Consider the following 24379-nt stretch of genomic DNA (forward strand, 5'->3'; position numbering starts at 1 on the left):
CTGCGGGACCCCCGTGTGCCACACACTGCTTGGAGACCCCCCTCCCACCCCAAAGCCCGTCCCCGAGCTCTGGACGCTGCTCGCCCACCTCCTCCACCCCAACACCACCGCAGAGCACGGCCTGGCGTTGGCACCCGATGGTTCCACCGTTGCGTTGGCACCGCTCTTCGCCGGCATCGAAGTGGGGCTGAAGAGGGCAGCGGGGTGGCCCGGCCCCATTGATCAACCCGACTGGGCTGCTCTGGATGCTCTCTATGCCGTCACCATCGCCGAAGCTCTTGGGACATCCTTCCTCATGGCACGAGTCAACGGGACGGCAGCCCTGGGACCCGATGGCTGTTGGGATGACGTGGACAACCCACAAAACTTCACTCCGTTGGGTCCCCCGTCGCTCGTCCCCGACGCTGTCGCCAACGGGGCAATGGATGGGGTGCTGTTGGGCACACGATTGGCTGAAGAACCCATCCCACTCTCCATCCTATTCCGGAGATATTATGGTGTGGAGAATGGGATCATAAGAGGGTGGCCTCACAGCAGCCGCCGGCGTCAGGATTTCGGGGCGCTGACGGCAGTGGGGAAGTTGGAGGAGGAGGTGGTGGCGATGCTGAGGGTACTGAGGGGGCTGTCACCCACCCGTGAGCTCCTGGAGGAATTTGGGGAGGAGGAGGAGGCGGGCATCGCTCATCGGGCAGCACGGGAGTTCATGGAGGTCTATGTTGGTGAGTAGGGGCCCAAAGTGAAGGTTGGGGTGGGAGGTGGGTGGTGGGATGGGGGCAGGGATGGGTGCTGGGAACGGTGTTGGGATGGGTGATGGGATAAGAGGAGGGAACGGTGTTGGGATGGGGGCTGGGATGGGTGCTGGGTGCTGGGATGGGTGGTGGGAACGGAGATCAGGTGAATGTTAGGACGGATGGTGGGATGGGGACAGGGATGGGTGCTGGTGTGGGTGGTGGATGATGGGTGGTGGGAATGGTGGTGGGTGCTGGGGTGGATGTTGGGATGGGTGATGTTTGCTGGTGGGTGCTAAGAATGGCTGGTGGGAATAGGAAGGGTGCTGAGTGAAGCCGGGGGCATCCCAGGGGAGGTGTCACTGTGCTCATGGTGACGCACGGAATGGCGTGGCCAAATACCAGTGTGTTCCCTGGATGGACACCACTGAGTCCCCAGATGGTAGATTTTGGGTAGACACCTCTTTATCCCCTGGATGGACGCCGGTTTGCCTCTAGCTGGTGGTCCCTGGATGGACGTTGCCACGTCCCCTAGGTGGATATCAGTGCATCCCCAGTTGGTGGCCCAAGGATAGACACCATCACATCCCCTGCGTGGATACTGCTTTGTCTCTGGTCGGTGGCCCATGGATAGGCAACACCACATCCCCTCGCTGGTCACCAGTGTGTCCCCACATGTCAGGTTTTTAGATGGACACACCAGTGTCCTCTGGAGGGGTGTCCCTGGATGCTGGACAAAGCCATGGCAGCCAAGATTCTCCCTGTCCCCTGGACAAGGTGACCCCAGGTGGACTCAGCAGTATCCCCAAACCAAGGAACTCCCCAAACTTCACATTCCCAAGACCAAATACACCCCCACAACCACCCCCTGCCTTCCCTCGCAGAGTGCCCAGCCATCATCCCCCGCTGCATGTGGGGTGCCCGTCCCTACCGGGGCACCCCCAGCCCCTTGTCCCCACCTTTGGGTTCCATCTACATCCACCACACCTTCGTGCCCAGCACCCCATGCCGCTCCTTCGCCGCCTGCGCACGCGACATGCGCTCCATGCAGCTCTTCCACCAGGACATCCGTGGCTGGGATGACATCGGCTACAGGTGAGACTGGTGTCACAGTGAGCCCACCACGGTCCCTGTGACTGGAGGGGGATGTAGGGTTGACCAAGGTAGGGTTGATCAACACAGAATTGACCGATAGTGGGTTGTTCCCCTATATTCAGCACTAGTGAGGCCGCACCTCGAGTACTGTGTCCAGTTTTGGGCCCCTCACTGCAAGAAAGATATTGAGGCCCTGGAACGTGTTCAAAGAAGGGCAACGAAGCTGGTGAGGGGTCTGGAACACAGGCCATATGAGGAGAGGCTGAAGGAGCTGGGAATGTTCAGCCTGGAGAAGAGGAGGCTCAGGGGAGACCTTATTGCTCTCTATAACTTCCTGAAGGGAGGTTGTAGTGAGCTGGGGGTCGGCCTCTTCTCTCGTGTCATTAGGGATAGGACCAGGGGGAATGGTTTCAAGCTACGCCAGGGGAGATTCAGGCTGGACATGAGGAAGTATTACTTTTCAGAAAGGGTGGTCAGGCACTGGAATGGACTGCCCAGGGAGGTGGTGGAATCACCAAGCCTGGGGGTGTTCAAGGAAAGACTGGATGTTGCGTTGAGGGACATGGTTTAGTAGGAGCTATTGGGAATAGGTGAACGGTTGGACTGGGTGATCTTTTAGGTCTTTTCCAACCTTAGTGATTCTATGATTCTATGATTCTATGATTCTATGACCAGCATTGGGTTGACCAATATTGGGTTGACCAACGTTGGGCTGACCAACATCGGGTTGACCAACATTGGGTTGACCACCACTGGGTTGACCAACTTTGGGTTGACCAACATTGTGTTGACCAGCACTGGGTTGACCAGCATTGGGTTCACCAATATTGGGTTGACCAGCATTGGGTTGACCAACACTGGGTTGACCAACACTGGGTTGACCAGCATTGGGTTGACCAACACTGGGTTGACCAACACTGGGTTGACCAACACTGGGTTGACCAGCATTGGGTTGACCAATATTGAGTTGACCAATATTGAGTTGACCAACATTGGGTTGACCAATATTGAGTTGACCAACACTGGGTTGACCAATATTGGGTTGACCGACGTTGGGTTGACCAACATTGGGTTGACCAACACTGGGTTGACCAGCATTGGGTTCATCAATATTGGTTGACCAACACTGGGTTGACCAACATTGGGTTCATCAATATTGGGTTGACCAACACTGGGTTGACCAACACTGGGTTGACCAATATGGGGTTGACCAATATGGGGTTGACCAACATTGTGTTGACCAGCACTGGGTTGACCAGCATTGGGTTCACCAATATTGGGTTGACCAGCACTGGGTTGACCAGCATTGGGTTCATCAATATTGGGTTGACCAACATTGGGTTGACCAACACTGGGTTGACCAACATTGGGTTGACCAACGTTGGGCTGACCAGCATTGGGTGCCCACAGCTTCGTGGTGGGTTCGGATGGATACCTGTACCAAGGGCGAGGTTGGCACTGGGTGGGTGCCCATACCAGAGGTCACAACACCAAGGGTTACGGAGTGGGCTACGTGGGCAACTTCTCAGCCAGCTTGCCGGATCCCCAGGCCATCGCTTTGGTGCGCGATGGCCTCATACCATGTGCCGTGAGGGCTGGGTGGCTCCACCAGAACTACACTCTGCATGGCCACAGGCAAATGGTGAACACCAGCTGCCCCGGGGATGCCCTGTTCCAGGAGATCCAAACCTGGCACGGCTTCAAGGTGGGCACTGGGTCCTGTGACGTTGCTGGGGTCGGGGTTCTGGCTCACTCTGATGTGCCGGAGGTGGAGGGTTGGGGGAAGTGTGGGGGATGCTGGGGATGACCATGGTTCCTTGTCTTCTCTTCAGTGAGGATTGGCCCCATGGGTGCTGGTCCACGTGGGTGCTACGAAGGTTGGATCCCAGTCTGCATGGATGGTGGTCTGATGGGGGACAGACAGACACCGTAAGAACTCGATCCCAATGATTCCAATCTGCGTGGAGCCTGGCCCATGGGGATGCCAACCCAATGAAGTCAGACCACGCGGATCCCAGGCTGTGTGGACAACAACCCAATGGATATCAGACCAGACGGACCCTGGTCCGTACAGACCCCAACCCAATGAATTCCAGATCAGAAATTCCCCAGTCCGCATGGAGCCCAACTCAGTGGATGTCAGAACAGATGGACTCTGCTCCATATGGACTCCAACCCAATGAATTCCAGACCGGAAGGATCTCAATCCACATGGACCCCAACCCAAGGATGCCAGACCAGGACACCGGTCTCCGGAATGGTGTGGACCAGTCCTGGCTTGCTCCCAACAGACCATGGCCCATGGCCTCAAACATCCCATAATAAAGTCAGTGCCAGGTGACCTCTGGAGAGCAGGAGGGAAACTGAGGCACGGGCCGGGGAGGCAGAATGGGGCTCTACATGTGTACCCACAATCCTTGTGCCTCCCTTACAGCACAAGGGGGGGAACCCAGACGTAGCCCACCCTGAGGACACCCACGCCCACCCCAGACCTTTCAGGGCTCGCCCCCTCTCACCCAGCCCCTGCAGGACCCCATAAGCCGTGTGTGCACACAGCGCTCCAACACCTCCATCTCCGATTCCTGTTCACTCTGAAACCTAATGACAGCCTTTACTCCGGTCACCGCTGTGACCCCAATACCCGGTGCTCTGGGGGGAGGAAGAGGGGGGGCTCAGCTGCTCGGTGCCCCCCCGGGGCTGCGGCCGAGCGTTATCCATTGGGGCTGGGAGCACAGATAACATCATTGGGGCAGAGGCGGAGGTGAGGGTGTGACTGAAACTCCTGCTGGGTCACATGGGGAAGCCACGGCAGGAACCGGGTGTCAGAGGAGGCAGCGAGCGGCGAGGTACGGCGGGGTTGGGGGCACATGGAGGGGGGGGGGGGGGATGGGAGAGGTGGCACCCCAAGGGGACGCTCCATCCTTGGGAGCAGCCGTGGGGATGTGGGGTGCTGGGGTGAGCAGCACCATGCTGATGGGGTGCTGGGGTGCTGCTAGGTGGGACGGTTTGCACCCCAAAGACCCCGAAAGTTAGCAGCACCCCATAGGCCCCAAAAGCACTGGCATCACCCCCAGGGTGGGGGTGCATCCCTGAAGGTGGGGGCGCCCTCCCTGGGTCACCTTTTGGGTGCTGACCCCCAAATTGATGGGAGCCTGCAGCCCGTGGTGTCACCACGATGAGGATCGTCCAAGCCCCACGAGCAACCCCTTCGTGCTGCGTTCACCCTCGGGTCTCCCACCCTCGGGGGGGGGTCTCCCACCCTCGGGGCTCCCCCCAGCCCGCTGTGGGGCCATGCACAGGGTGCAGATGGCGGGAGGAAACGCGGCAGAGACGCGGGGGGGGGGGGGGGGGAAGCGCGGCAGCCGCAGCCGCGGAAGCATCGTCGGCACCGCCTGCGCCCGGGGATGGGGTGGCAGTGGGGCCACCCACAGGTGTCACCCTACAGCGCTGTCACCGCGCCCCGCTGGCTCTGTGTCTCAATCTGATACGCATCCCAGGATTGGGATGGTGCAAAGGGATGGGGGTCGGCGTGTTCCATGGATATGGGGTCGGGGGGTGCCACCCTGTGGCCACCCCGCGGCTGCCCAGCGCCCATCCTCGGATATCTTCATCCTGGCACCCCTCTCGGTTTGGGCAGCCCACCCTGGCAATCCCACCTGGGGGTTGTTCTCCACTCCCCACCCACCTCCCCCTCCACCCTGGCACCCCCTTTATGGGTCCCCTCGTTCTGGGAGGGGGGTGTGGGCAGGCAGGGGCACCCAAATAGGGGCAGAGATGTAGGGGTGTCCCAATAAGGGTGTCTGGGTGTGTGTGGAGGGGTCTTCAAGGGGGTGCTGATGGTGTGTGGCAGCAGAGGGGCAATCAAACAAAGGAATCTGAGTGGGGGTTCCTGGATGAGGTGTCCTGGATTTGGGCACCCAATTAGGAGCGTGCAAATTGGGGTGTCAATATGGGGGTGCCCCAATAAAGGCGCCTGGATGGGGGGTGTTGTGATGTGAGTGCCTCGTGAGGAGTGCTTGGATGGAGGCACCCAAATGGGGGGTGCTGGGGGGGGGAACTCCTATGGGGGTGCCCACAAAGGGGTGACCCAGTTTGGGATTTTTGGATAGGGGCACACAAATTGAGGTGTCTGGGGGGTGGGTGCGCAGATAAGGGCACCCAAATAGGGGAGCTGAGATGGGGGTACCCCTACAGGGATGCCCACGCAGGGGTAACCCAATAGGGGTGTGCAAACGGGGCAGTGATATTGGGTGCCCCAATGAGGGTATCTGGATGGGGGTGTTCAGATAAAGCCCCCCAGATAAGGGAAACCCACACAAGGGTGCCTGAATGGAGTGTCCTGGGTGAGGGTACTGAAATGTGGGCACCCCCGGAAGGGATGCTTGGATGGGGGCACCCAAATTGGGGTGCTGGAAACCACACAGGGATGATCACACACGATTGACCCCAATAGGGGTGCCTGGGTGCCTGGGTGGGGGTGCCTGGATATGGGTACCCAAAAAAGAGGTGTGCAAATGGGGGTAGCAATATCAGAGTGCCCCAAAATGGAGGTGTTGAGATAGAGAGTCCCCAGATTAGGGCACCTGTTATGGGGATGCCTGGATGGGGGCACCCAAATAGGAGTGCTGGAATTGGGGTGCCCCAGTGATTCTTACTGCTTAGACAGGGGGACCAAAATAGGGGTGCTGGAAGGTGGATGCCCAAATTGGGATGCCTGGATAGGAGTGCCTGGATAGGGGTGCTTGGGTGAGGGCACCCAAATTGGGGTGCCTGAATAGGGGTGTCTGGATAGGGCACCCAAATTGAGGTGCTGGGATGGGAGTGTGTGGATAGGGTACCCAAATTGGGGTGCTGGGATGGGGGTGTGTGGAGAGGGTACCCAAATTGAGGTGCTGGGATGGGGGTGTGTGGATAGGGTACCCAAATTGAGGTGCTGGGATGGGGGTGTGTGGATAGGGTACCCAAATTGGGGTGCTGGGATGGGGGTGTGTGGATAGGGTACCCAAATTGGGGTGCTGGGATGGGGGTGCCTGGATAGGGTACCCAAATTGGGGTGCTGGGATGGGGGTGTGTGGAGAGGGTACCCAAATTGGGGTGCTGGGATGGGGGTGTGTGCATAGGGCACCCAAATTGAGGTGCTGGGATGGGGGTGTGTGGATAGGGTACCCAAATTGTGGTGCTAGAACTTGGATGCCCAACTTGGGGTGCCTGGGTAGGGGTCCCCCAATAGGGACGACTTGGATGAGGGCATTCAAACTGGGGTGCTGCGATGGGGGGCACCCAAATTGGAGTGTTGGGATAGGAGTGCCCAAATTGGGGTGCCTGGGTACGGGTGCCCCAGTAGGGGTGCTTGGATGAGGACACCTAAGTTGGGGTGCTGGGGCGGCTCACTCCATCCCACAGATGGAAGTGGAGAAGCCCCCCCAAAATGCTGAGCCACCAACGCTGCTGAAGACGTACCGATGGCGAACGGCAGCAGCCGTGGGCGAGCGGGACCCCGAGCGGTGCAGTGCGACCCCGGGTGGTCGGCACTGGAGCCGGCTGCAGGGCTGGAAGCGTTCCTACAGCCAACCCGAGTCTGAGAGCCTCGACGACGGCGTTGGGAAGGGCAGCTCCAACCTGGGGGCACCCAAAGCCAGTGCCCGTCGGTCCCTCTTCCAAAGGGCGTTCTCGGCGCCCTCCAAGGTGGTCAAGGAGCCACGCAGCCCCGAGGGTGGCAAAGGCACCCTGCAGAAGTACCTGCGCTCCGTGTCCAAGAAGAAGGGATACGTGGAGAACGGGGCCAGGGCTGAGAAGGGGTCCCACGAGGGCATCCCAGGTATGGGGGTGTTTGGGGCGGTGGGGATGGGGATGCGATGGGAGTGGGACTGGAATGAGACGGGGATGGAATGGGGATGGAATGAGGGTGAGGTGGGAGCGGGATGGAGATGAGGAGGGGGGTGGGATGGGGATGTTGTTGGGGGTGGGGATGGGGATGAGATCGGGGTGGATGGGGGTGGGATGGAGATGGAGATAGAATGGGATTTGTGTGGGGAGGAGCTGGGATTGAGGAGGGGATGGAAGGGGTACGAGATGGAAGTGGGATGGAGATGGAGATGGGGGTGAGGTGGGGATGGGAATGGGGTGAGGATGGGGATGTGGTTGGGGACGGAGACGGGGATGAGATGGGAGAGGAATGGAGATGGAATGGGAATGGGATGGGGGTGGAATGGAGATGAGGATGGGAGTGGGATGGAAATGGGGATGGTGGTCATGGGCAGAGGTGGAGATGGGTGATGGTTTGGGGTGCAGAGCCTTGTGGGTGCTGGTTGGGTGTGATGGGTGGTGATGCTGGATGAAGGATTGTGATGAGCAATGGGGAAAGATGGTGGATAAGGGGCTGGAGGGACAGTGGGCGGTGGGCAGCGGAGATGGGTGATGGGTTGGAGGAAGAAGAGCTGGGTTTGATGTGTTGGCAGGCAGTGGGGATGGGTGACGGTCTGGAAAGCACAGGGTAACAGGATGCGCTCCTCAGCATCACCGCAGCAATGGCGGTGCGGCCGCGGCCACATCCCCTGCCATCCTCATGGTAGCACCTCCATGGCCACTTGTCCTCCAGCATCGCCACACCAGCGGTGACACGACAGCCATGTGGCCCTTGGCATCACAGCCCCCATGATGGTGGCACGGCAGCGTCCCCGTGTCCCCCGGCTCTGCCACCCCAACCATACGACACTGTCACACCTACTGCAGCACAGTCACAGCTGCACTAAATGCCAACCATGGGACACGGGGACACAACGAGGGTCCTTGGGTGCTCCTGACCCCTCTGCTCCACCCACCCCCCCCCCCCAGCCCCAGAGAGCACCCACGGCGCCCCCTCCATCCCAATGCATCCGGCACCCGATGTCACAGTGTGGGACGTCTCCAACTTCTCACTGGTAGACAGACAGCTGATCCACGTGGGTCGGGACGAGGAGGTGAGGACCCCCTTACGTTATGGGGTGCACGGGGTGCTGGGCATTTGGTCCCTGACCCCCTCTCTGCATCCTCAGACTTCAAGCAGGAACAGGAACCGGACCGGGAGCTCTGAAAGCAGCAGCCCTCACCCACTGGGTGGCAGGAGGGACACCGGTGAGCCGACAACGCGGGGCGTTTGCATGCACTGGTGCAAGCTCCAATGCAGCTCCTGGGGCACGCCACACCACGCCGTGCGCTTTGCTTCCCACCACGCACCGCACTGCGCCCTGCACTGCGCACCACGCCACGCACAAATACCTCCATGCTCTGCGCCATGCCCTGCACACTGTGCACCACCGCGCCGTGCGCCGCGTCCTGTGCCACGCACCTTGCGTTCTGTGCCCCAACGCCACGCACCTCGCCCCGTGCCTTGCGCTGTGCACCGCGCATCGTCGCGCCCCACTCGTGCGTCTCGCGCTGTGGATCTTGCACTGCATGTTGTGCCCCACACCCCAGTGTGGAGGAAGCCCCCTGCGCGAGGCCCTCCGTGCGCCGTCACCGCTTCCTCCCTGTGCGCTGATCCTCCCGATAAGGGCTTCCTTGCCACCATGGGCCCCCGCCGCTGGCTGTTGTGTGTGGCGCACGGTGAGACCCCAAGCCCAGCTTGACCCCTCTGCACGCCGGTGCACCCACCAGTGGGCTGCACCCAGTGCGTGGCCGTGCTTCCTTCTGCTTTTTGGGGAGGTGGGTGCCGCACCCCGTTGTGGTTTTGGGGTCTAACCTGGGCCACCCCAACAGACACCGAGGAGAGGAGTGCGAGGGCAGCGGGGAAAGGCACCGACAGCGACGGCTCCACCACCTCGCAGTTCAGCAACGTGAAGGTGGGTCCCGGCGTCACCCACGGGTGTCACACTGTACCTCGGGGTCACCCGTTGTCCCTCCATCCCCACCCTGCAGGGACTGTTGTGGAAGAGACTGCGGGAGCGGAAAGGTCGCATCGTGCCCAAAAATGAGAGCTCAGCGGCGGTCGGCACAGATGGAGAAAGGTATGAAGGTGGTGGGGACAGCGTGGGGGCAGCATGGAGGGTCTTTGGTGACAGCTGTGTCTGACACAGAGCCCCGAGCCGCAGTGGCTCCCATGAGTCCCTGCTGCCAGCACCCAGCGCAGCCGAGCTGGACCTCAGCGGGGAGAATGTCATCGTGCGTCCTGTGCACGGCAGCATCGTGGGCGAGAAATTCTGCTTCCAGGTAGTGGTGCTGGGGGAAGGGCAAGGCGAGCAGCCCATACACACACCCTATAGAGGCACCCAAAGTACCCCAGGGTACCCTGCAGAGTCACCCAGAGCACCCCAGAAATCCTGGATGTGCATCCATAGCACCCAGGGCACTCTGTAGAGGCACCCAGGGCTCACAGGGCACCCTATCAGGGCGCCAAAGGTACCCTGGACCCTATAGAGGCACCCAGGGCACCTCAGCACAGGCCCCCAGGTGCCCCCTGACCCCCTCCCTGTCTGCAGATCATCACAGGTGGGCACAGCCACTCCTTCGGGTGCAGCTCCTTGGCTGAACGCGACCGCTGGATTGAGAACCTGCGCCGCACGGTGCAGCCCAACAAGGTGGGACCCTCAGGGACCTCCCACAGGCCCTGTCCCCATTGTGTCCCCTTGTGTCCTGCTGTCCCTCTGTGGATTTGGCCGTCCTCTTGTGTCCTGAAGTATTCGGCCATCCATATCCCTGTGTCTCCTCCCATCCTTCGTATCCCCTCCAGTTCCCTGTGTTCCCTCCATATCGCATATCCCCTCTTGTCCCCAAGGCCTCTTTGTGTCCCCCGTGTCCCCTCCTGTCCCCAAGGCCTCCTCCTATCTCCCATGTTCCCTCATGTCCGCCACGTCCTCTCCTATCCTGTCCACTCCCCTCATGTCCCCAGTGCCACATCCTGTCCCTCATATCATAGAACCACAGGATCATCGAGTGGGCTGGCTTGAAAAGGACCACAGCGGTCATCGAAATCCTTTCCCCCATGCTCCCTCGTGTCCCCCAAGTCCTCATTTCCCCCTCGTGTGCTCCACATCCCCTTATGTCCCCAGTTCCCCTCCATGCCTCCCGCGTACCCTCCTGTCCCCCAGGTCCCCTCCTGTCCCCAGTGCCAACTCCTGTCCCCCATGTCCTCTCCTGTCCCCTATGCCCCCATTTCTCCTTCTTCCCCCAGTGTCCCCTCCTGTCCCCAATGTCTTCTCCAGCCCTACTTTCCCTTCCAGTCCCACACCCCCATCTGTTCCACATCTCCTGCCCCCCATCTTCTCTCCTGTCTCCACTGCCACCTCCTATCCTGTGGATACGGGTACCCTCCTATCCCCCATGCATCCATGTCCCCTCCTGTCCCCCAAGTCCCCTCCTGCCCTCAGTGTCCCTTCCTGCTCCCTGCGTCTAATCCAGCCCTCCTTTCCCATCCAGTCTCACCTCCCCACCTGCCCCACGTCCCCTCCTATCCCCCCATGTCCCCACTGTCCCCTCCCATCCCCAGGACAACTGCGAGCGCCTGGAGCTGGGGCTGAGCCTGTGGGTGTACGAGGCACGGGACCTGCCGCCCCGCCGCCGCCTGCGGTGTCACCTCCAGCTGGACGGCACGCTCTTCGCCCGCACCACCGCCAAAGCGGCCGGTCCCGACGGCGAGCTCTTTTGGGGCGAGCTCTTCCAGCTGGCCGCCCTCCCGCCCTCCCAAGCCCTCACCCTCTCGCTTTACCGTGACGATCAGGGCCACCCCAGCCAGCCGGTGGCATCTGTCACCGTCCCTTTGGCCGAGCTGGCGGCTGCCCGGCAGCCCTTGGAGCGCTGGTACCCGTTGAGCAGTCATGGAGGCGACGAACGGGCGCCGGCGGTGCGGGTGCGCGGGAGGTACCGGGAGGTGAGGGTGCTGCCCATCGTACGCTACAAGGAGCTGGCTGAGTTCATCACCTTCCACTATCGGGAGCTGTGCGCCTGCCTGGAGCCCACCATCGCCGTGAGACACAAGGAGGAGCTCGCCGGTGCCTTGGTGCGCGTCCTGCAGAGCACCGGGAAAGCCAAGGTAGAGCGGCTGGTGGCCGTGGTGGGATGGACACGGTGGTTGGGGTGGGGTGAGGGTGGGATGGGGTGGATGTTGGGATGGAGGGAGGGATGGATGCGCCCAAGTTGTGGTGGATGTGATGGTTGGGGTGCGATGGGTGATGACCGAGGTGGGGGGATGTGGTGGTTGGGGTTGGGATGGGTGATGGCTGCGGTGGGGTAGATGTGGTGGTTGGGGTTGGGATGGGGATTGGATGGCTGATGGTTACAGTGGGGTAGATGTGATGGTTGGGATTTGAGGGACAAGGTGGTTGGGGTGGGGTGAGGGTGGGCTGGGTGATGGTTGTGATGGGGTGGATGTTGGGATGGAGGGAGGGATGGATGCGCCCAAGTTGTGGTGGATGTGATGGTTGGGGTGCGATGGGTGATGACTGAGGTGGGGGGATGTGGTGGTTGGGGTTGGGATGGGTGATGGCTATGGTGGGGTAGATGTGGTGGTTGGGGTTGGGATGGGGATTGGATGGGTGATGGCTACAGTGGGGTAGATGTGATGGTTGGGATCGGAGGGACACGATGGTTGGGGTGGGGTGAGGGTGGGATGGGTGATGGTTGTGATGGGGCGCATGTTGTGGTTGGTTTGGGATGGGAGTGGGATGGGTGAAGGCTGTGATGGGACGGACATGGTGGTTGGGGTGGGATGGAGGGAGGGATGGATGTGCCCGAGTTGTGATGACATGATGGATGGGGAGGGAGGGGTGATGACCAAGTTGGGGGGGATGTGGTGGTTGGGGCGGGATGGTCATGGTGGGATGGATGTGATGGTTGAGGTGGGATGGGTAATGACCAAAATGGGGGGGATGTGGTGGTTGTGGTGGGACGGGGATTGGATGGGTGATGGCTGTGGTGGGGTGGATGTGGTGGTTGGGGTGGGAAGCACAATGGCCACAGTGGTTGGGATGGGATGGAAGAGGGATGGACGTGCTCAAATCACGATGTACATGATGATTGGAGTGGGATGGGGGAGGGATGGGTGATGGCTGTGGTGGCATGGATGTGGTGGTTGGGGTAGGACGGGTGATGGCCACAGAGGGGTGGACACGGTGGTTGGGGTGGGATGGAGATGGAATGGGTGCACCCAAATTGGGGTGGGCATGATGGTTGGGGTGGGATGGGATTGTGAGGGGGGTGGGGTGGGGTGGACAGTTGGGCTGCGTTGAATTTGGTTGGGATGGGATGTGTTGGCATGGCATTGTGAGTGGGGTGGGGTGGGAGGGGATGGGGTGAGATGGGGTGGGATGAGGTGGGATGGGAGGGGAGGGGAGGGGAGGGAATGGGAGGGGAGGGGATGGGAGGAGATGGGATGGGAAGGGAGGGGAGGGGAGGGGAGGGGAGGGGAGGGGAGGGGAGGGGAGGGGAGGGGAGGGGAGGGGAGGGGAGGGGAGGGGATGGGATGGCATGGGATGGCATGGGATGGGATGGGAGGGGAGGGGAGGGGAGGGGATGGGATGGGATGGGAGGGGAGGGGATGGGATGAGGTGGGATGAGGTGGGATGGGATGGGAGGGGAGGGGAGGGGATGGGAGGGGATGGGATGGATGGGATGGGTGGGATGGGATGGGATGGGATGGGATGGGATGGGATGGGATGGGATGGGATGGGATGGGATGGGAGGGGATGGGTGGGATGGGATGGGTGGGATGGGTGGGATGGGTGGGAAATACAATTCAAGGGCACTTCTGGAGGTCCCAGCACTGCCCAGGCCAGGCTGCCCAAGCCACACCGGGCCCATGGGTGCTCCCCAACATCCGTCCCACAGGAGTTCCTCATCGACCTCGGGGTGGCCGAGTTGGATCGCTTTGATGATCGGGAGTCGCTCATCTTCCGAGAGAACACGTTGGCCACCAAAGCCATTGATGAATACATGAAGCTGGTGGGGGGCAAATACCTCCAGGATACGCTGGGTACGAGCAGCTGTTATGGGGTATTATGGGATGTTATGGGGTATTATGGGATGTTACGGGGGGCTGGGCATGGGCAGGACTTACTTCATGAGGCATTCCAGGCTATGGGACAGCCCCAGGATCTCTGCAGCGTTGTCCCATGGCAGCGACGGCTCGGTCCCCTCATTGCCTTTCTCCTGGTGCCCAGGTGAGGCTGTGGCCCAGCTCTGCTCCTCGGATGACAGCTGTGAAGTCGATCCCAGCAAATGTGGTGGCCCTGACCTTTCAGACAATCAGAACAACCTGCGGCAGGTCTGCGAGGAGACCCTGCAGCGCATCGCCGCATCCTGCGAGTGAGGAACAGCCCCGTGGGGGCACGGGGGTGGGCATCTGCACGGAGGTGGGCCTGGGGGCAGGAAAGGGGTTGGGAGCTGGCACAGGCAATGGGGCAGGTATGGGGGACTTGGGGGTGGGCATCAGAAAGGATGTAGGGACAAGTCTGGGGACAGATGCGGGGCAGGGATGGAGATAGGCACCTGGGAAGGACGTGGTTATGGGCAGCAGGAAGGACATGGGGACGTGTTTTGGGACAGGGATGGAGACAGGCACCACAACCATGGCGATGGGCACTAAGAGTGACGTGGGGGCAACTTTGGGGACGGACGCAGGGGACAGGGATGGAATTAGGCACCATCCCTGGGATGGCCACAGTGACCAGCAGCAGGAGGGACAGTGGACAAGTCTGGGAACAAACGTGGGGACAGGAATGGAGACAGGCACCACGGTGATGGGCAGCAGGAAATACAAGGGGGGTGGGTTTGGGGGACAGGCATGGGGGGTCAGCATGGGGACAAGCACAGCAAGGGCGGGCACCACGTCCCACAGCACACCATGGTGGCACAGGGGACACCAGAGTCAGCCACCCACCCCGTCTGTCCCCACAGCACCTTCCCGGCGGAGCTGGGCGAGATCTTTGCAGCGTGGCAGGAGGAGTGCGCGGCTCGGGGCAAGGCGGCCATAGGGCAGCGCTTGGTCTCAGCCTCGCTCTTCCTGCGGTTCCTCTGCCCCGCCATCATGTCCCCGAGTCTCTTTGGCCTCGTCCAGGAGTACCCGAGCGAGGCCACCGCTCGTACCCTCACCCTGGTGGCCAAGGTCATCCAGAACCTGGCCAACTTCACCACGTACGTCACGGCACATCACCCCACGGGGAAGATATGGGGCAACAGAGGTGTCCCATGGGGCAGTAGGGACGCCTTCAAACACCCTGGGGCAACATGAATGTCCCTGATAGTCTATGGGGCTACTAGAACCTCCCTTATGGGCTAAAGGGCAACAGGGATGGACCCTACAGCCCGTGGGGCAGCAGGGGCATCCTTAACATGCCATGAGGCAGCAGGGATGTCCCTAATACACCATAGGACGACAGGAAGGTCCTTGGAACTCCATAGGGGTGCTGGAACCTCGCCCTACATGCCACGGGGCAGCGGGGATGGACCTTACAAACTTTGGGGCACCAAGGGATGCTGTGGGGCAGCAGGGATGTCCTCAAGGGGCCACGTGAGCCAAGAAGCACGTGGTTCTGGTGGTGGCCCGTGGGTGACTGGCCACCATGGTCCTCAGGTTTGGTGAGAAGGAGGCCTACATGGGCTTCATGAACGAGTTCCTGGAGCACCACTGGAGCACCATGACAGCCTTCCTGAGGAGCGTGGCCAGCCCTGAGAGCAGCGGCCATGTGGCCACCTATGATGGCTATGTGGACCTGGCCCTGGAGCTTGCCACCCTCCACCTCCTGCTCTGCGATATCTTCTCCAGCCTGAACCAGGTGCCACCTCCATGTCCCCAGGGGTGGCTAGAGACGTGGGCCTCCTTCTTCTCTCTATGTGCAGGGCTGGGTGCTTGCAGCCCCGTGGGTGTCACTGCCCCATGGGTGTCACTGCCCCACTGCCACCCCATGGCCCCACGATGTCCCATTTTGTCCCATCAGGCCACACAGGAAGAGCTGGAACCTCTACCCACCATCCTCAATGCCATCAGGGAGGGAACACCGGTCCCTGTCTCCGTCCAGCTCAGCTCCATCACAGAGCGAAGGTAACGAAGGGGAACAAGGGACACACGGGATCAATGGGGACATGTGAGGCCGGAGGGGTGACACCAGGAGCAGTCTGGAGTGGCTCTGGTCCTGGTTGGCTCCATGGGGACTCTAGGATTTAGGTGGGTGACAGGACCATGGGGACCTTTTGGTGGAGGACAGGAGCACGGTGACCTTTTAAGGGTAATGGGACCACGGGGATGTTTTTGGGTAGGCCATGGGTGGTGGGGCTGTGGGAGACCCTTTGGGGGTGACAGGAACATGGGGACTTTTTAGGGGTGGTGGGACCGTGGGGGAGCCTTTGGGAGTGAGAGGATAAAAAGAACCTTTTGAGGAATGGTGATGGGGGATTCTTTGGTGGGTGAGAAGAATATGGGGACCCTTTGGTGGGCAATGGAACCATGGAGACCTTTAAAGGTAGGGCCGTGGGACACAGGGGAGGAACACAGGGATCTTTAAGAGCAGAGCCATGGGAACTCTTTGGTGGGTGACATCTTGGGGACCTTCAGGGCAGGATCTCACTAGGGGACGGTTGTGGCCACAAGTGGCTTAGGGATGACTCTGATCCAGGCTGGGTTCAAGGGACGGTTCTGGTCCCAGATGGTTTTAGGACATTTTTCTTCTCTTGGATGGCTCCCATGAATGGTTGTGGTCCAGGATGGGGATGGTTCTGATCCCAGACGGGTTCAGCTCTGATCCCAAAAGAGTTTTGGGGTCCTTCACCTCCCCGATACCCCACAGCACGGAGAGCTTCAAGCCAGGCTTCGTGCCGCCGCGGGACCTGAGCAAGCACAGCCCTCTCATCAAGAGCCAATCGCTCATCAGCATCCGCCGCGTCCGCAGCCGGGAGGATGGGACGGATGCGGAACCGACGCCGGTACCGGTGCCGTCACCACGATCCAGTCGGGAGCGCAGGAATGTGCAGCGAACCCAAAGCGTCCCGGCACAGAACAAAGCCGCCCGGCGTCTGCGCAAGCAGAGCAGCGTTGAGCACGTGGTGGAAACAACGGGAGGGGATGGAGCGAGGTCCTGTGCGCACCGTGAGGGCACCGTGAGTCCCCCCGGGGTGTTGGGCTCCGTGGAGGGCCGTCAGCCCATAGGGTTACATGAGTGCAGGGATCTTTCGGGAGTGATGGGATGGCAGGGAGCTTCCGGTGGAGGATGGGATCATGGGGATGCTTTGGTCAGAATAGGATCATGGAGAAGTTTTGGGGTAAGGCCGTGGGGATCCTTTGGTGGGGGATGGGGCCATGGGGACCTTTTGGTGGAGAACAGGAACACGGTGAGCTTTTAAGGGTAATTGGGACCATGGGGATGTTTTTGGGTAGGCCACGGGTGGTGGGACTGTGGGGGACCCTTTGGAGGTGACAGGAACATGGGGACTTTTTGGGGGTGGTGGGACTGTGGGGGACCCTTTGGAGGTGACAGGAACATGGGGGCTTTTTAGGGGTGCTGGGACTGTGGGGGACCCTTTGGAGGTGACAGGAACATGGGGGCTTTTTAGGGGTGGTGGGACCATAGGAATCTCTTGGGACAGGGCCAAGGGGACACTTTGACGGTGGAGGAACTATGGTGACATTTCAGGGCAGGGCCATGGAGGACTTTTGGTGGAGGATGGGATCGTGGGGACACTTTGGCGATGAAAGGATCGTGGAGAGGTTTTGGGGTTAGGGCCATGGGGACACTTTGGTGGAGGACAGGGCCATGAGGACCCTCTGGTGATGGTGGTACCATGGGAAGCTTTTAGGGAGCAGCCCTTTGGGGGTGACGGGACCGTGGGGATCTTTTAGGAGCCAGGCAATGGGGGTAGTTTGGGGCAGGACTACAGAGGGTTCTTTGGTGGGTGAGGGGACCATGGGGACCTTTTGAGGGTGAGAGAGGTGTGGAGATGCTTTGGGAGTGACACGTTCTTGTGGACCCTTTGGGGATGAAGGGATCATGAAGACCCCTGAGGGTCTGTTTGTGGGATCCTATTGGGGAGACAGGGCCATGGGGACACTTTGGTGGGTGGCATGGCTGTGGGGACTCTTCTGTGGGTGGTGGGTCCATGGATCTGCTTGGGGGCAGGGCCATGGGGACCTTTTGAGACAGGACCAAGGGTACCTTTGGGGGTGACAGGAACACGGGGACACTTTCAGGATGGAAGGACCATGGAGATCTCTCCATGATGCGGTCCTGGGGAACCCTGAGCATGGGGATATTTTGGGGATGACAAATCTACGGAGACTCAGTGGGGAGGACGGGACCATGGGGAACCAATGGGGACAACAGGGCCATGGAGATCCACCGGGGCGACACGTCCACGGATCCACTGGAGAAGACGGATCCATTGGGGAAGTCAGATCCATGGAGACCCTTTGGGGATGATAGAGCCACGTGAACCCATTGGGGATGAGGTCCAGGAGGGACGGCATTTCCACTGGGACCCATGGAAGATGATGGGACCCTGGGGACCCCTCAGTGCGCGGAGACCCTTTGGGAATGACAGACCCACGGGGATGAGAGGCCCATGGGGACATTTTGAGGTCACCACAGCCTCAGTGTGCAGCCCCTGCCCCGCTGCGCACCCAAGGGTGCTGACACTGACGTGTGCCCCGATGTTGTAGGGCCGCTCAAAGCTTCGCCCATCGGTGTCACTGCCACGTAAACCCACGGTGCCGTGGCAGCGCTACGCTGAGGAGGTGTCAGTGGCACAGGGTGAGCTCTACGCCATCCGCCCGCTGGAGAAGGTAACCAGGGGAGCACGGGCGCCGGGATGGATGGCACCCATAGGGACACCATGCTGACACCCATCCTCGTGTCCCCAGCAGCACGGGAGGCAGATCGAGGCGCTGCGGAAGGAGGTGGCTGAAAGCCAGGAGAGGCTGCGGGTGGTGGAGGAGAAGGTGAGGGAGCTGGAGGGCGAGCAGCGTGGGCTGCAGCAGGAGCAGGGCCAGCACCGAGAGCTGCTCGAGCGCCTGCGGCTGCAGCTGGAGGAGAGCAACGCCACGGACGGCCAACCTGGGTGCCAGGTGGGTGTCACCAAGGCACGGGTGTCCCCCAAACCCCAATATTCCCGAAACCCAGGCGTCCCTGAAGGCTCGTTGTCCCCACAACCCAGGTGTCCCCAGAGTCTCAATGTCCCCAAAGCCTGGATATCCCCAAAACCCTGGTATCCCCAAAGCCTGACTTTTGCCCGCGTGTGTTCCCAAATCTTTGGTGTCCCCAAAGCCTTGATGTCCCAGCAGCTTTTACGTCCCCAAAGCCCATGTGTTCCCAAATCCTGGGTGTCCTCAAAACCTCAGTGTCCCCAAAGCTGTAGTGTCCCCAAAGCTGTGGTGTCCCCAAAGCCTCAATATCCCCATACCCTCGATCAAATCTTCGGGGCCTCAAATCTTTGGGGCTCACCTGCGCTGCTTTAGGCTGACGGCAGCTGAAGGGACCCGCAAGAAGGACCTGGAGAGGCTGAAGGCAAGCGAGGACCGGGGCAGAGCGCTGGTAAGACACTGGGACCCTGGAGATAGGGACAAGGACATGGCCACGTGGTGGTGGTGGCACTGATGAATCCCCTGGCAGGAGAGCAGGCTGGTGGCACTGGAGAGGGAGCACAGCGAGCTGCGGGATGCCATCGCCCGGCTGCTGCGCCACCCTGGCAGGATGGGACGGCGGCCACAGAGCCGGGACGAGGGTGGGGATGAGGGACAGGCCACCAGTGTGTGACTTTGGATGTCACCGCGGCACGGCTGTGTCCCCCAGGTCCTGATCTCAATGGGTTTCTGTCCCTCAGCAATAAATGTTGTTGGTGTCACTGTGACTTGGTGCTGGTTGGGTTCTGTCACCATTCTGGGCTCTGTCCCCAGTGCCATTCTGTTCCTAGTGTCACCCTGACCCCAACCATGGGGACATTGTGGGGCAAAGCCAGGGGGGACCCTATGGTGAGTGATGAGAGCATGGGGACCTTTTGAGGGTGTTGGAACCATGGCAACTCATCTAGGGGTGATGAGACCATGGGGAACCCTGTGGGACACGGCCATGGGGACCACTTAGGAATGCTGAGTCCATGGGAACCTTTTGGGGGTGACAGAACCCTGGGGACTCCAGTGAGTGAGAGGACAACAAGGACCCTCTGGTGGGTGATGGGACCATGGGGATCTTTTGGTGGAAGACAGGACCGGGGATGCCGAGTCCACGGGGGCGTTTTGGGGGTGACAGGACCATAGGGACCCTCTAAAAACGAAAGAACTGTGGGGACTTGGGTGGGTGATGGGACCACGGAGACATTTTGGTGGGTGCACAGGACCACGAGGACCTTTTGGGGCAAAGCCACGCAGAGCCTCTGGTGGGCGATGGGACCATGGGGACCTTTGGGGACCGTGAGCACACTTTGGGGCTGACAGGATGACGGGGACCCTTTGAGGGGTACAAAGGGGCACTCGAGGATCCTTTGGGACAGGGCTGTTTTGAGAGGTGACATCTCCTTTGGAGACGAGGGAACCATGGAAACCCTTCCATGACGGGGCCACGGGAGTCGCTCGGGGCACGTCCATGGGGAACGATAGCGAAAGGCCACGGGGGGCGAGAGGGCCACGGGGGACCCTTTGTGGGGGTGATGGGACCGCATGAATCCCTCGCGCAGCCCATTCCCCTGCGCCCCCCAAGATGGCGGCGCTGCACCCCCGTCGCGGTCCGATGACGCAATCACTCCGCGACGTACAGCCCTTCCTCCCCCCCCCCCCCGTAGAAGGTCGTCACTCCCAATATGGCGGCACCAACAGCTCCGTGACGCCATCACCTCGCGCCGCTCCCAGCTCCGTCTAAAAGTGACGTCATTACCGCGAGCCGCGCGGCCCGGAAAAAAAATGGCTCGGTACGGCGCTGTGACGTCATCTCCGCGCGCCGCTCAGCCCAGGGAGGGCGGAGGGGGCGGCGGCGGCGGCGGCGCGCGGGGGATCCCGCCGGCGGGGGGGGGGGGGGGGCGGGGCGGCCTTAAGGCGGCCCCAAGATGGCGGCGGCGGGAGCGGAGGCGGCGCTGGGGCCCCGTTCGCCGCCCCCAAGATGTCGGCGTCGGGCGGGCGGCGCGCGGCGTGACGTCGTCGGGCCCCGCCGGCGGGGGGGGGGGCGGGGGAGCGGCCCGAGCGGCGCAGGCGGCGGCGGCGGCGGCGGCGGAGGAGGAGGAGGAGGAGGAAGAGGCGGAGAGGGGGGGCCCGGGCCCGGCCGAGGCCCCGGGGGGGGATTTAAAGGGACCATGTCCCCTCCGAGGGGAGAACGGCGGCGGCGGCGGAGCGGCGAGAGAGGCGGGCGGCCCCGGGGGTGGCGGCTGCGGCGCTGAGGGGGGGGGGAGAGGGGTGAGTAACGGGGGGGGGAACCGTCCTGAGTGCTGGACGGGGGTTTGGGGGCGGGGGGGAGAGGTGACAGCGGGGTGGGGGGGGTGCGGGGGGGTGTGACAGTGTGGGAACGGTGGGGGGGGCGGTTGTGTCCTAGGAGTAATGAGTTCGGGGGGGGGCACAGGTGGCAACGGTGACATGGGGGGGGGGGGGGAGTGAATGGGTGGGCTGCGACAGTGTGGGGACACGGCGGGGCTGTGCTGAGATGGGGGGTCAGAGTCTGGGGGGGACATGGGGGGGTTTGTGACTGTGGGGGCTCATGTGGCAATGGGGGCACAGGTATCGTAGGGGTTATAGGGGGGTTGTGCTGGGGGAAACAGGTAGCAATGGTGTCATGGTGGGGGGAGTGCTTTGGGGGGGCTGTGACAGTGTGGGGGGTGCGGGGGGGGCTGTGCTGAGATGGGGGGGGTCAGAGTCTGGGGGGGACGTGGGGGGCTTATGACTCTGGGGGCACAGGTGGCCGTGGAGAGGACACAGATATTGTAGGGGTTATGGGGGAGGCTGTGCTGGGGGGAGAACACTGGTGGCAACGGTGTTGTGGGGGGAGTGTTTGGGGGGGGCTGTGCTGAGATGGGGGCGTCGGAGTCTGGGGGGGACATTGGGGGGGTTTGTGACTGTGGGGGCTCATGTGGCAATGGGGGCACAGGTATCATAGGGGTTATGGGGGCTGTGCTGGGGGGCACAGGTGGCAGTGAGGACGTGGAGGGTACTGTGCTGGGGGGAGAGGGTAGGGGGGCTGTGACTGTGTGGGGGCATGGGGGGCTGTGCTGAGATGGGGGGTGCGTAGAGCCTGGGGGGGGCATGGTGGGTTTGTGGCTTTGGAGGCTCAGGTGGCAATGGAGGAGGGAGTGTTTTGGGGGGGGTTGTAAACAGCATGGGGGCACAGGGGGCTGTGCTGAGATGGGGGGCAGAGTCTGGGGGGGGGCTTATGGCTCTGGGGGCACAGGTGGCAACGGAGAGGACACAGATATTGTAGGGGTTATGGGGAGGCTGTGCTGGGGGGGCACAGGTGGCAGTGAGGACATGGGGGGGAATGTTTTGGGGGGGCTGTGCTGAGATGGGGGGGGTCAGAGTCTGGGGGGGGGACATGGGGGGTTTGTGATTATGGGGGCTCAGGTGGCAATGAGGGCACAGGTATCACAGGGGTTATGGGGGGGCTGTGCTGGGGGGCACTGGTGGCAGTGAGGACGGGGGGGGAGTATTTTGGGGGGGTTGTAACAGTGTGGGGACATGGGGGGGGCTGTGCTGAGATGGGGGGGTCAGAGTTTGGGTGGGGGGATGTGGGGGGCACAGGTGGCAATGAGGGCACAGGTATCACAGGGGTTATGGGGGGGCTGTGCTGGGGGGCACAGGTGGCAATGGTGACAAGGAGGGGGAGTGTTTTTGGGGGGCTGTGACAGTTGTGGGGCCATGGGGGGGGGGGGTTGTGACTGTATGGGGACACAGGTGGCAGTGGGGACGTGGGGGGTGCTCAGAGTTTTGGGGGCTCATGGGGGGGGGGGGGGTTTGTAGCAGTGTGAGAGCAGTGTTGATGGGGGGGGGGGGATGCTTGGGTGTTATAATAGGGGTGTTGTGATGGAGGGGGGCACGGGTGTCCTGGGGGGGGCGAGGGGTGTCCTAGGGAGGTTATGAGGGGGGGGCTGTTTTTTTAGGGGGGGTTGTGATAGCGTGGGGGCACAGGTATCGATGTTGGGGGGACACTCAGGTGTTGTTGGGGTAATGGGAATGTTATGGTGGTGGGGCACAGGTGGCAGTGTGGGGGGACACAGAGTTGTTCTGGGGGGGGTCTGTGCTTGGGGGGGGTATTAAGGGGGAGGTGTGACAGTTGGGTGAGTTGGAGGTCTGCTCTGAGATGGGGGTCTTGGATGCTTGAGGGTTGGGGTTGGGACAGGTGGGGATGCAGGTGGTGATGGGGGGGCATGGGTGGGGGGGCTTGGGTTGTGACTGATGGAGGATGTGGGTGGCAGTGGGGAGGGGGATGTAGGTGTTGTGATGGGGGGGGCACAGGCGGCAGTGGGGATGTTGGGGGGGGGCTGCGTTGGGGAGGGGGAAATTGTTTTGGGGATGGCTGTGCTGATATGGGGGAGTGGAAGGGTTGGTGAGTGGGACACAGTTGTTCTGGGGAGGGGGCTATGGGGGGGGCAAGTGTTTCTATAGGGGACTGTGACAGTTTGGGGTCACAAATGGTGATGGGGGGGTGCAAGCTGACAGGACACAGGTGGCAATGGTGTAATGGGGGGGGTACTGTGCTGAGGAGGGGGAGAAAAAGTTGTTTTGGGGGGGGCTCAGGCAGTGGAGGGGTTTGTGACAGTTGAGGGACACAGGTGGCAGTGGGGTGGGGGATGGGTAGCAATGGGGTAAAGGTGGAGGTTGGGGTTGTGGGGGCACGTGGTGATGGCCCCCCCCCCCCCCCGCTTCAGGACTGTGCTGGGGGGGTGGAACGGGGACAGAGTGACACGAGGCAGGGATGCCACGCCAGGTGACAGCTGTCACCAGGTGGGTGACATGGGGCTGGATGGGGGGGGGGGATTTGGACCTGTTCCCCCTCCTCCTCGTCTTTGGGTTGGTTCAGCATCACTTCGCCCACCTGGAGACCCCAAGAACCCTCCGTTAACGAGCGGCCGCTAATGAGGAGTGGGAGCCTTCGTGATGGGAACATCAGTGATTCTGGGGGGGGCTTTGGGGGCTGGGGTTCCTCCCCAAGCAGCTCATCCCCCCTCCAGCCCCCCACGGCCCTTTGGAGCATCTCTGGGCTCGACGTCGCTCTGTTTCACCCAATGCTGCCATGGTGGAGCTCAGCATCCCCGTGTGCTGGGATCGTCCCGGAACGAACGCTGCATCCCAACCCAACGCTGGATTTCCCATCCCAGCGCCGCAGCTTTGCGAGCCGAGAGGAGGAAGGAGATTTTAGGGGACGCTTCTCAGCTCTTGGAAGGAGGAAAAACCCTTCTGCTCAATGCTGTCCTGAACGCAGCTTCGGGAAGTTTTCCTTCTTGGACACACGGGGAGAATCTGCTGATTTCTCCGAGGGAGGAAATTCGCCAGGATCCCATTTGCAACCCAACGTCTGCTACGAAAACGTCGTCGCCGTGGAGGGAAACCATCGTGGATCTCAGCTGCAACCCAAAAATCCCATCGTGATCCCATTGGAGCTTTTGGGAGCTTCCCCCAAATTCCTCCT

The 24379-nt window shown here is 61.5% G+C and overlaps 3 protein-coding genes across 3 annotated transcripts in view; all 3 read left to right on the plus strand.

The window, feature by feature from the left end:
• Position 1: 1 nt before the first annotated feature.
• On the plus strand, positions 2 to 4161 carry PGLYRP2 (peptidoglycan recognition protein 2; the record flags this gene model as incomplete). The annotated part of the gene is made up of 4 exons (XM_048930073.1): positions 2 to 719; positions 1613 to 1823; positions 3234 to 3528; positions 3656 to 4161. Coding segments are annotated over 4 exons (1227 nt in total), but the record flags the coding sequence as incomplete, so codon positions are not given.
• Positions 4162 to 4601: 440 nt separating this feature from the next.
• RASAL3 (RAS protein activator like 3) lies at positions 4602 to 19628 on the plus strand. The gene is given in 20 exon segments (XM_048930092.1): positions 4602 to 4669; positions 7227 to 7641; positions 8658 to 8782; positions 8858 to 8936; positions 9561 to 9643; positions 9720 to 9808; positions 9878 to 10010; positions 10280 to 10378; positions 11287 to 11829; positions 13623 to 13767; positions 13955 to 14099; positions 14691 to 14927; positions 15367 to 15568; positions 15731 to 15834; positions 16577 to 16886; positions 18442 to 18564; positions 18643 to 18822; positions 18824 to 18846; positions 19237 to 19312; positions 19391 to 19628. Coding segments are annotated over 19 exon segments (3255 nt in total). The 5' UTR covers positions 4602 to 4669; the 3' UTR covers positions 19535 to 19628.
• Positions 19629 to 20658: 1030 nt separating this feature from the next.
• Positions 20659 to 24379, plus strand: part of WIZ (WIZ zinc finger) — a 50868-nt gene continuing 47147 nt past the window's right edge. The window contains 1 exon segment of the mRNA XM_048930075.1: positions 20659 to 20681. Within this exon segment, the coding sequence (XP_048786032.1) occupies positions 20674 to 20681 (8 nt within the window). The 5' untranslated portion in view covers positions 20659 to 20673.

This window comes from Lagopus muta, chromosome 34 (assembly GCF_023343835.1).
Source record: "Lagopus muta isolate bLagMut1 chromosome 34, bLagMut1 primary, whole genome shotgun sequence".
Classification (NCBI taxonomy): Eukaryota; Metazoa; Chordata; class Aves; order Galliformes; family Phasianidae; genus Lagopus; species Lagopus muta.